At 35.1% G+C, this 13415-nt stretch overlaps 2 protein-coding genes across 2 annotated transcripts in view; both read left to right on the forward strand.

Annotated features, from left to right (window-relative positions):
- Positions 1-1669, forward strand: part of LOC119667285 — a 5149-nt gene extending 3480 nt beyond the window's left edge. Inside the window, exons 2-3 of the mRNA XM_038076575.1 lie at positions 785-912; positions 1078-1669. Coding sequence (XP_037932503.1) covers positions 785-912; positions 1078-1669 — 720 coding nt within the window. The remainder of the gene's footprint in view (positions 1-784; positions 913-1077) is intronic.
- A 7066-nt stretch (positions 1670-8735) lies between these two features.
- LOC119667286 (myb-like protein Q) lies at positions 8736-10754 on the forward strand. The gene is made up of 4 exons (XM_038076576.1): positions 8736-8748; positions 8972-10005; positions 10194-10634; positions 10716-10754. The coding sequence occupies exons 1-4, from the start codon at positions 8736-8738 to the stop codon at positions 10752-10754; spliced, it is 1527 nt and encodes a 508-aa protein (XP_037932504.1).
- Positions 10755-13415: the final 2661 nt, after the last annotated feature.

Below are 13415 nucleotides of genomic sequence, written 5' to 3' on the forward strand. Positions count from 1 at the left end.
ATTCAAAATTGTTTAAAGAAGTGTGTAAATTGTTAGGGATAAGAAAAATAAATACCACACCTTACCATCCGCAAGCGAGCGGATCATTAGAAAGAAGTCACCGACCACTTGGCGAGTTCTTAAGGAATTTTGTAAACATCGACGAAACCAATTGGGATGAGTGGATGCATCATGCGATGCATATTTACAATAACTCGGTGCATTCAGCGACAAAGCAAACACCTTCGCGAACATCGATTTTGATGTGCCAGTGAATTTCAAAAGGAAACCTGTACCTCTGTATAATATAGTGCCAAAGTATTGAAGTACCAAATACAGAGATCATATGAAGTAGTAAAGAAAAACCAAAAAAGGGCAAGGGAAAAGGCAAAAGTATACCACGACAAACATACTAGAAATCGACTATTCAATATTGGAGATAAGGTATGTTTAAAGAATCAAGGTAGAAAACATAAGTTATCCCTTTTGTGGATGGAACCTTTCGAAGTCGCAGCAATACCGAGTCCAATGCATGTAAAGATTTTAATAAGATGACGGAAAAAAGTATTTGATTCTAATTTAGTGAAGCTATCCAATTATTAGATAATTTAAAGACTAGGATAAGTATTAGATGTAGGAGACAAGGTATCAAAGAAATCAAAGAATATTAATTAGGTGATATATATAAATAAGAAATAATAATAATAATAAAAAGTTCTAAAAAGGAAAAACAAATGATTTTACAATTCGAATAGAACTAATGTGGAAAAAATATAATAAACTCACAAAATAACTTTTTCAACAGTTAATACTGCTTCCTCTACTCATTGGGTCAGTAATTGATTACGGAAAGGCTGAGTTATATGTAGAAAAAATTGAAACGGAAACTGGTTATACGGAAATCAACGTAGAAAAAGCAGAAATTGTACATAAGTATAACTACATTCTACATGCAGTCAACCCATACGAAATAAAGAACCTGCTGGGAAAACTTTATAAATCAGTAAACGACATTATAAAAAATAAGAACTACAGAGCACTGGTAGAAACAGAAATTATCTAAACCGAGAATATGTTGCATACGTTAATGCCACATAGGTTAAAAAGGGGATTACTAAATGCTGGAGGACGTCTACTCAGTTGTGCGTTTGTAACTTTAGATAATAAGGATAAATCTACCATCGAAGGGCATTTGGTAGCATTAGAGCAGAACAATCATGAACTGATCATATCTGAAAATCAACAGGTTAACATAAATGACAGTTATAACAAAACTTTGGAGAAACTAAAGAAAGTGATACAGAACGACTGGGAACTTATAAGAAACAATGTAAAGAGAGATTTATTAGACGAAAATTTGGCAATATCACAGCTATTTACTATTACGAGTCTCCGAAGGCAAGTTGAACGGATACAAAAAAACGTTGTTTCGGCAAAATCGGGAGTGATACAACCAAACATTTTGAACCGGGAGAAAATACAGAAGTTCGATATTGGTTTCGAAAAACTGAGCCAAATTAAACTAGGAACGGCAACGTTTAAGGAGAAGTCAATTGTATTCGTAATAAAAGTACCAGGAGAGACATTAAGGGTAGAGAAACGGTTAGTAGTTCCTATATCAAATGCTAAAGGAAATCAAATAAATACAGCGTTGGAAACAACAGTAGAGATAGCTGGTAAGCGAAGGTGATAAATCAGTTTTTGAACTAAAGTTAAGCGCTACCTGTATTTTTACTGGAAAGTGTGCAGTAATAAGAATTACAGAGGAGAAGGTTATCGAAGTGTAGAGCGATATGATAATTCTGACGTACAAAAAGGCAAATTAAATAGTACTTGTGATCAGAGAAGATTAACACTGAATGGAAATTATTTTCTGACTTTAAGTAATTGCTCCATACAAGTTAATAGTTTAATTTTACAGAACCAAGTGCTAAAAACAGATCAACTGCTTGTTTTACCACCAAGCAATACAGAAAATATTAAACAAAAAAACCAATCATTAACATTTGAGGACATTATCTGGAGATAACAGGATAACCTAAAAAAAATAGAAGAATTACATTTCCATGGGAAAACTATAACAACAGCAATGACAATATCGGTAGCAGCAGTTATTATTTTTTCAACGTTTATGTATGTACTATACGTGAAATTAAATAAACGTACTTTAAATGAGTCAGAAGCACCATCCCTTCAAAGATCAGACAAAGATAAGAAATTATCCGCCACCTCTTTCTACGCAAAGTACACCAACACAATATACACACTCATATATGTATAACACAGGTATCATCAATTCCTACACCGCCTCTTTCACAGAATACGGTTCAGTTTACAAATGCATACACTGCACACCCTACACCAGCACCACCGCTGCCGGTACAATTAAGCAGCAATTATTCAGCGTCATTAACAACTTTCTAATACCGTCAAATGACGGCCGACCAAAACCATTTCTTTTTCCATATTCTTCACAAATTCAATATAATAAAAACACATTAAGTCAAAATGTTTCTCTCTTTATTTATAACAAACGTAGTGTTTTACATTTTTTTAGGACGGTATTATCCGATTTATTTTTTTCGGGGATATTAGTTTCCGTTTAGCCGAGGGATACAGGATTTCATCTATATCTGTATTATAGCTAATACTGTGATAGGCATTTCCTGTTTCTTCATTAGCTGCTACATCCTTCGTGGTTGATTGAGTGAAATCTTCTTCAGTAGGTGGACGAAGCAATTTTGTTATCCACACAGCGGTTTTCCTGTTTAGCTCCTCATCTTCCGAATCATCGGAGGAGCGACATAGAGAGTAATAGTAATCGGCCTGACTCATGCTAGCGGGTGAAAACATTTTGAGGTAATATTTTAAAACACCACACAATATATAGTAAAAATATCAGAATAAAGGGGATAAGAATAATTACGTAATTTTTATGAAGACTTGACATTCTTAATAACCTAAATAAATTTTTACATTTTTAAGTAGAAGAGGAATAAGAGTGGATGTATGCCCAAAATAATAAATATTTTTTGTAATAAGCAAATTCGTAATAAAATTTTTTTATGTAAAACTTATAATAAGCAAGATTGTATAAAAAGAAAGAATAAAACACTTTTTTTTTAAAAAATAATTGTAAAACTTGTAATTAGCAAATTTGACATTTAGTAAGATAGAATATAAGATAGAATTATTCAAGGAGACTTGGAAGAGGAGAAATTCAAGGAGTTGTGGGCCAGTATGGACTAGGTGAAAGAAATTATAGAGGAGATCGACTAATACAATTCTGTCAAGAATATAAATTAAAGATTTCAAATACTTTGTTCAATCTACCACCTCATAGACTATATACTTGGAAATATCCATTGGACACTCCTGATAACATTATCAGAAATCAAATAGAGTGCATCCTAATTAGTGATCGTTTTTGCTCTTCAGTTAAGAAAGTTACAACTTACCTGGGCGCAGATGTATCATCTGATCATAATCTTCTAATGGCGAAAATTTACATAAGATTAGCATCAAATCGCAAAAAGAAACCAAACCTTAAAGTCAACTTAAAAAAACTAAGAAATGATGACATAAAATGTTCATTAAAAAATAAAATAAATCAGCGCATTAGTAGTATTGATTCTAGAAACCCAAATAATATATGGGAACAACTCAAGACAACGATTATATCTTCATCGAAAGAAACTCTTGGATCATATAGGAGAGAAATAAAAAATCATTGGATGACCGAAGATATAGCGAAATTAATAAATGAACGTCGTCAGTATAAAAATACACAACAAGATCTATATTGGCAATTAAACAGAGACATCAGAAGTAAGATCCGTATAGCAAAAACAGTTTGGGTAAGTAACGAATGCCAAGAAATTGAACGATTACAATCACTACATGATGACTTTAATCTCCACAAAAAACTGAAACAGATCGCAGGAATTTACCGAAAAAACTCTACTTCATTTCTCATTAGTGATGATAACGAAATAGTTTTTGACATAAATGAAAAGAAACGAATTTGGAAAACATATATTGAAAACGTTTTTTCTGATAGCAGTTAAGAAAGCTATACAATCGATGAAAAACAATAAAGGAACTGGCCCAGACGAGATTCCATCTGAAATTTTGAAATTAATTGATAAAGAAAATACTAATCTATTAGTAAAATTGTTTATTCATGTATACGATACTGGACAATATCCCGATGACTGGGTAAAATCTACCTTCATAACACTGCCTAAGAAGAAAAATGCAAAAAAATGTAGTGAATACAGACTTATCAGCCTTATGTCACATGCCATAAAAATATTTCTAAAAATTATGCACGGCAGAATATACAAAAAATGCAAAGAAGTAATGGGAAAATCGCAATTTGGTTTTAAAGAAGGACTTGGAACTCGGGAAGCACTATTATATATTCAAGTTTTAATTCAAAACTGTAAAGACGTTCACAAAGACGTTTTTCTCTGGTTTATTGATTACGAGAAAGCGTTCGACAACGTGAAACATGATAAACTTATAGAAATTCTTCAAAACATTAATATTGATGACAAGGAAATCCGATGCATTAAAAATTTGTACTGGCAACAAACTACGCATGTAAACATCGATGGTGATATAACAGAAGGGATATCAATTTCACGAGGCGTTAGACAGGGTTGCATATTGTCGCCACTGTTATTCAATGTGTACTCAGAAAAAATATTTGAAGAATCCATTAGCGAATTTCAACAAGGTGTGAAGATAAACGGCATTTTCATTAATAACATCAGATACGCGGATAACACCGTTCTTATTGCCGACAGTGTTATGTAGGCCTGTGAGGGAATAAAATATTAATACCACAAGTAATAATAGTCAAATAATCTGACATTACCTCGGAATTCCCCACGACGTCCAGTGAACTATATACCCGTCGGCGATCTCCTCTTTATGTTGTTGTGCCATTAAGGCAGAAAAGTCTTCAAATGTTTGTAGTTCTGCATGTCGTTTAAAACTGAGGCGTCGAAATTCGGTATCTAACTGTGATTACACTTATTAAAATAATTTTTTTTAAAGAAAAATTAAAACTTTAAAATTAAATAAAAGTAGAAATAAAAATTAAAATGAAAAAACACTTAAATAATTTAACAAAAAAAAACATCACATCATTTCTTTATAAACAAACAATTCAACGTGCATTGTACGCACGCTATCAGTAAAAAAAAAATAAAAGAAAAAAAACAAAAGTGGTAACTAAAGAAATGTGTGAAAGCTTTTGTTTCGGTTTGTTTTGATCTAGATCATTGAAGGCGAATTATGTCGAAAGCTACAATGAAGTTTGACGTAATATAGCATTGCCAAGTACCAATAAAACCTATATAATTTAAGCTTTATTGGAAGTGAAAAATAAAGTAAGCTTTCTTAGAGGTCATCACCCTAAAACAAATAAATAAACACAAAACAAAAACCAGCAAAGCCAACGAGGAGAGTGGTGAAAAATTTCCAAGAGCGTAAACAAAGCGGTAAACAAAGAGTTAACAGGATCACTAACGCGACAGGAGGATTTTTCAGTTAGGCAAACTAACTATAAAATAGCCAGCGGAAGCTTGTTTCGGTCTCTTTTTTTTGTATTTTTCGAGTACGGCAAGTGGTGCATTTCGGATCATTAAAAACCGATAAAAGAAAATTTTAAGACAGTTTATTAAAAGTTGTAAAGGCTGAAATTTCTATAAAGCAATTTCAACCATACATAAATTCTTGTGTAAATCTGACGTCAGACCGTCAGCCTAAAACACAACACCATCACCATGGACTATTCAAATAAAGAACCCAACTCACCCCTACAAGATCAGCATGTAACCTGAAAAGAATAAAATTTATTTTATTACTTAACAAGATGGTAAGACAATAACATTACCTGCAATCCAGGCGTTCATAAGCCGCGGATAAGACTAATAAACAAAACTGAAGAAGAAGAAGAAAAAAGAAAATTAATAACAACAAACCAACAAAACACAACTTGAAAACATGAATTTTGAATTACAAATAATCATACATTGAACAATTATTAAACAATAAAACACACTTTATATCTTTATTGAATAAACATGAATTTAAAGAAATAAAACAAACACTCATTGTTTACATTTTTACAATAGAAAAAAAAAAACAACACATCAGTAAAAAACCCACTGCTGCCGTAAATTCTTCGTTTGGTTTATTTTTCCACTATATGTAGTAAAACACAAAATTATAAACACTATATCAATTATTAATCATATATGTTTTTTTTAACATAAACAAACTACCATACAAAACAATAATTACAATCAGACACTTGCACTAATTCTCCTACCACAATATCACGCACAAATATATATCGTTGGGGTTTTATTTTATTTATTAAATAATGGAAGTTATAATTAATTGAATTAAATTGAAAACTAACACTTTATGGTGGTTTTAAATTTTAATTCTCTTTCCGAATTAAATCAAAAAGACGCGAAATATGTCAAACATAAAAGTCAGGCGAAGAAAAGTGCGCAAAAATGCAAATAACACGAAGTACACGACAATACACAAAATACACAAGAAAGACACGAAAAGCACAAAAAGTTAACACGAACAACGAAGTTTACCGGTACGCTACACCGAAAAGCTCCGGTCAATTCGGTATATAAGAACGCGCATTTTACAGAACGGGGGACTTGTCTTTTGGAGCTCAAGCGAGTTACAAGTTCACTGGTCAATTCGATCAAAACTAGATTACAGGCTACTTCAGTCTAACTGGTCAATTCGATCAAAAATAGGAAACTGGTCAATTCGATCAAAACTAGATTACAGGTTACTTCAGTCTAACTGGTCAATTCGATCAAAAATAGGAAACTGGTCAATTCGATCAAAACTAGATTACAGGCTACTTCAGTCTAACTGGTCAATTCGATCAAAAATAGGAAACTGGTCAATTCGATCAAAACTAGATTACAGGCTACTTCAGTCTAACTGGTCAATTCGATCAAAAATAGGAAACTGGTCAATTCGATCAAAACTAGATTACAGGCTACGTCAGCCTAACTGGTCAATTCGATCAAAAATAGGAAACTGGTCAATTCGATCAAAACTAGATTACAGGCTACTTCAGTCTAACTGGTCAATTCGATCAAAGTAGGAAACTGATTTCATTTAATTTTCTCTTTTCCGTTAATTATTATTTTGATCATTCAGCCCACAGACAAATTGCTTGACACAAAACATCCGCAAGAAGAGAAGGAACCCAGGAGAGAACGCGGTCCTGTCAGGTACCTCCTCAACGTCAGAAGCAACCACGGAAGCCTGTACAACGATTCCATAAAATCACGCCTATATTTACCCTGAAGACACAAACATCAGAAGCGAACGTCGGAGTTATCAAGAATTACTATTTTCTTCCTTAAATGTCTATAACCATTGTTTTTTTTATATATCGGAATAAATAAAATTGGTAAATTATTATAAAAATACGCTTTTATTTTGGTTCCTAAAGAAATTCAGTCCCGAAGATATAAATTCTATTATAACGAACCTGGACAACCGCTTTGCTACTTGTGTATTTTGCTACTCCAGCAAAGCGTAACGAACGATAAAAGGTCGTTACAATTGGCGCCCGAGCAGGGACTGAGTTTCATGGGACTGAGTTTCAGAGGGACTGAGTTTCATGGGACTGAGTTTCAGAGGGACTGAGTTTCATGGGACTGAGTTTCAGAGGGACTGAGTTTCAGAGGGACTGAGTTTCATGGGACTGAGTTTCACAGGGACTGAGTTTCAGAGGGACTGTAACATTTATCGCAAAAATACCAGGACAAAACCACATTGGTAAATATTAAACTCGATTATCGAAAGGAAATCAATCATGTCTATAGAGCATAAAACAAGGGTCGACATTGGCGACCAAGAACTTCGAAGACCCACCACGCCGAGCAAATCCTGGTTGTACAACTTACGGAAGGATGAATTAATCCACTACTTGTCCGAAATGCAACTAGAAACGAGTGGATCCGTGAAGGAATTACGAAAAAGACTAGCAGCATACATCGACGAAGAAGATTATGACATGGTCCGGAGAGAAATGCTATGGGACCTTGCGCGTAAACATACAAAAACAATACCGATCACACAAGAACTAAATAACGATGTACAAATAACAATTCCACCTGTTACACAAAGTATAGAAAAAGTCCGGAAATGGTCTGTTAAATATGACGGGGGCAAAGACCCGCTGATGTTCATCGAACGAGTCGAGGAGTTGGTGGAAGCCCATGGATTAAACATTAACACAATACCACGTACCATGCCAGAACTTTTGAAGGATAAAGCATTAAATTGGTATAGAAGTAATAACAGCCAGTGGAAATTATGGACCGCTTTCAAAGCTGACTTTCTCAAGTTCTTTCTACCGGCAAGATACTTTGAGAAGTTAGAAGATGAAATCCGGGCCCGCCGTCAGAGGTCACGGGAGACATTCAAAGACTATGTTGTAGCAATCCAAACTCTAATGCGACACGCAGGTATAGGAGCCGTTGCTCAACTAGAACGAATTTATCGAAATGCACATCCGGACTACCAGCTTTATATCCGACGACGAGACTTCGAAACATTGGGAGAACTAATCGACATGGCTGGTGATTACGAAGCTATACGGGGAGAACAAGAGAAAACCGGACCTCCAAGGCTAAGAGATTAAAGAAACCACCTAGTCCAATCTTTCGAGCAGAGAATCCAAGACGCACCAAATGCATGCCGAAGGTGTGGGAAATTGGGACATATGGCAAGAATCTGTCGAAGTCCAAAAATTCTTTTTTGTTGGAACTGTGGAAAACAGAACACACGAACCCTTGACTGCTGCAAGGAAGATCCGGGAAACGAGATAAGAGGACAGCCAACAGCGGGGAAGCCGTTCTCTCGGAATTCAGGCCCCGCAAGGACTTAAGACTAATCCACGTAAACGAAACTCGAATTACGGCACCAGTTCAGCCTCAACAGACTTCTACACAAGTAACAATATCGCCAGCTCATGTTTCCTCACCATTGACACTATCTACGTCTCAACAACAACAACCACAAACTCCTTCAACTCCATCACATCATCTAAGTGGTATTTTGAATGAAACAGCTAATTCTAATGATTCCTCAACACTAGCAGTTGCAGCCAATGACAGCAATAACAGTAATAACAGTAGCAGTAATAGTTCAACAAATAGTATTGTAAATAATCAACCAACGATGCCATTACAGAATACAATGAGACTCATATCCATGACGCCAGTACTAGTTGAAGATATCCATAGTCTAGGCCCGGTATCACCTGTCCGGAACCAGCAGCAAAGTAACCAACAACATAACCAGTCGATAGATAAGCAAACAACAGCAGAAGTAAATAAAATTGCAACTTCAAAGACAGCATCACTATCCAAGCCAAGTATAATACAAAGCACACAATGTCGGATTTACCCAGACAAGCATTCAGTAAAACTGCGAGAAAATTTACAAGAGCAAGCGCCATGTAAATGCCTTGTACCACCATCGCATGATCCAAAAGCAAACAAAGAGATACAAGAGTTCCAAATCCCAGAAGCACAACGTCAGCGAAATTTAAAACATATCGAAGAAAATCCGAAAGTATTTAGTCTACAGCGATACACACAAGATCGTGAAGAATCACAAACTCAAATACAAAAGGCACAACGACAACAACGTCCAAGATATATCAAACAAAATCCAGAAGTATTTCATCCAATCCGAGTAATACCAGATCAAGTGCAAGCGCATGAAATACAACCACAGCAAATTCCGCAACATGTTACGCCTATCGAAGAAAATAAACCAGGACTTAGTAAACATCGAATTTCCAATGCATATTCTATACAAGATCACGTAAACCTACAACTGCAAATACAAGATGTACAACAACCACGAGAACAAAAGCGTCAAATCAAAGAGCATGATTTATCATCACGTCCAACACTGCCACAACGTTTAACGATAGTACCAGAGTCATCACATGTCAATCGTCCATTGTTACCAACTTCTACAAGTTCAGAATCATCGTCACAAATGCCACAGAGTCATTCGCAAAGTGATTTCAAATCATCGTCGCAAACGCCACAAGAGTCATTCGCAAGTTAATTTCAGAATCGTCGTCGCAAACGCCACAGAGTCATTCGCAAAGTAATTTTAAATCAACGCCACAGTGTCATTCGCATAGTAATTTCAAATCATCGTCGCAAACGACACAGTGTCATGCGCAAAGTGGTTTCAAATCGTCGTCGCAACCAAAGGATCTTGAGCCCCAGCCGCCATATCCTGTTAATCAGCAACAAGCACCACGAGAAGCACCACCAAGAGATAATCACCAGTCTGGTCCATCATCATCTTCGTCATCAACTACATCGCCACAGAGGAATTCTACTACAGTACAGCCAGTATCGAACAATCGTCATGTACAACCTACAAATTCACTAGATCCATTAGATATCAATGTTTTAGATAGTAAACTTAATATGGAACTATCAAACCAAGAAACTCAAGCAAAGGATAAAGTCAAGCGTGACAGTCAACAAGAACCATGGTCACCACAAGAGGAATGGAACGTCGTTCAACCAAGCAAAAAAGGAAACAAACCAGAAACTCTCGTGAGACGTCTAGGCACATTTAAACGAAAGGATGACCATCATCATGTCAAAAACCAAGATGATTACTACAAAATTTTCAAGAGTCCAAAGAAACGAAAGAGAAATCGTGCCTCATTCTAAGAGAAATATACGTATCAAAGCTCATATCGCTGACCTCCGAATATACTATGGAAAATAAAAACAAAACCCACACTTGAAAAAAAAACCCACACTTGAAAAAAAATATAATAAACAAATTTATTGCATTTCGTATAAAATATAAAATAATAAAATATTGTAATAATAATATAATCATAACAATATAAGTCAATAATAATTTAAAGTAATAAAGATAATAATCACTTTCACCATTAACAAACTGTCTCAAGTCAGTTGGCTAATTTAACAAAAAAAAAATATTCAGGGTGTAGAGTGCAAAATAATAAGCAAAGAAAAAAAGTAAAAAAAGGCTACTCTGCTGTAATGGTTCAAAAAGCGCAAATCATCAGGATGTTAGCCGTATATAAGGACCACGCGTGTTTTAATAAGCTAAGTTCGATCAAAGAAATCAAGGATGGTAGATGATTTGGAAACCAAGTTTAAGCGCACAGCCGCACGTGTGCAGCAACAACTAAAAAAATTAGAAAAGAGCAAACCACGCAGTCTTTACTTACCAATCGCCATGGAACAAACAGCCAAACGAGATAAAAACAAGCTACGCAAAAACCAACCTGATAAGAAAGAGCAAACCATGGAAGATGTCCAAATACAACCAACAATAAGACCGTCAGACTGGAAAATGTTGCCGAAAGCCATTGGGTGGCGATGTAAAAAAACCCACCAGAACAACAGTGACACACAATCACACCAAGATCCAACACGTGCTCCAGCAGCCTCGACACCAGTAAAAATAGATAATGATGACCAGGATGTACTACAGTGTACATGGAACGATGTGGTTGATGAACAAAATCGATCGCCACCACCACCCGTGATTGACGAGTTATACAGTGAGTTATTAAAGAATGCAGCCGAATCGCAACCATCAGTAGCAGATATAGTCAGAAAATTGGTGGACAAATATCCACCAGAGGTGAGCCAAGCTATTTGCGATGCCCGCAGAAAACGTGGTGGAGGTAAAAGAATTAATTTCCAGCGTGTCGTCGAAGGCAAGGCGTACCAAGTGAAAATCAGTCGGAAAGGCGTAATAAAGGTTTGGGTGAAATAAAATGCGACAACAAAATTTTAATCTTCCGAAGAGGGGAGAGAATGTAAAGGCTGAAATTTCTATAAAGCAATTTCAACCATACATAAATTCTTGTGTAAATCTGACGTCAGACCGTCAGCCTAAAACACAACACCATCACCATGGACTATTCAAATAAAGAACCCAACTCACCCCTACAAGATCAGCATGTAACCTGAAAAGAATAAAATTTATTTTATTACTTAACAAGATGGTAAGACAATAACATTACCTGCAATCCAGGCGTTAATAAGCCGCGGATAAGACTAATAAACAAAACTGAAGAAGAAGAAGAAAAAAGAAAATTAATAACAACAAACCAACAAAACACAACTTGAAAACATGAATTTTGAATTACAAATAATCATACATTGAACAATTATTAAACAATAAAACACACTTTATATCTTTATTGAATAAAAATGAATTTAAAGAAATAAAACAAACACTCATTGTTTACATTTTTACAATAGAAAAAAAAAACAACACATCAGTAAAAAACCCACTGCTGCCGTAAATTCTTCGTTTGGTTTATTTTTCCACTATATGTAGTAAAACACAAAATTATAAACACTATATCAATTATTAATCATATATGTTTTTTTAACATAAACAAACTATCATACAAAACAATAATTACAATCAGACACTTGCACTAATTCTCCTACCGCAATATCACGCACATATTTATATCGTTGGGGTTTTATTTTATTTATTAAATAATGGAAGTTATAATTAATTGAATTAAATTGAAAACTAACACTTTATGGTGGTTTTAAATTTTAATTCTCTTTCCGAAATAAATCAAAAGACGCGAAATATGTCAAACATAAAAGTCAGGCGAAGAAAAGTGCGCAAAAATGCAAATAACACGAAGTACACGACAATACACAAGAAAGACACGAAAAGCACATAAAGTCAACACGAACAACGAAGTTTACCGGTACGCTACACCGAAAAGCTCCGGTCAATTCGGTATATAAGAACGCGCATTTTACAGAACGAGGAACTTGTCTCTTGGAGCTCAAGCGAGCTACAAGTTCACTGGTCAATTCGATCAAAACTAGATTACAGGCTACTTCAGTCTAACTGGTCAATTCGATCAAAAATAGGAAACTGGTCAATTCGATCAAAACTAGATTACAGGCTACTTCAGTCTAACTGGTCAATTCGATCAAAAATAGGAAACTGGTCAATTCGATCAAAACTAGATTACAGGCTACTTCAGTCTAACTGGTCAATTCGATCAAAAATAGGAAACTGGTCAATTCGATCAAAACTAGATTACAGGCTACTTCAGTCTAACTGGTCAATTCGATCAAAAATAGGAAACTGGTCAATTCGATCAAAACTAGATTACAGGCTTCTTCAGTCTAACTGGTCAATTCGATCAAAGTAGGAAACTGATTTTCATTTAATTTTCTCTTTGATCATTCAGCCAAATTATTACATCCCTTAGTACAAAGGCAGGAGTCTTCATAACAAATAAGCCAGAGCCAGTCGCCGAAACATCGTCATCTTTGACAGCAACTGATCTTATGTATAATTCATATACT

Source organism: Teleopsis dalmanni, chromosome 1 (assembly GCF_002237135.1).
Source record: "Teleopsis dalmanni isolate 2A chromosome 1, ASM223713v2, whole genome shotgun sequence".
NCBI classification, from domain to species: Eukaryota; Metazoa; Arthropoda; class Insecta; order Diptera; family Diopsidae; genus Teleopsis; species Teleopsis dalmanni.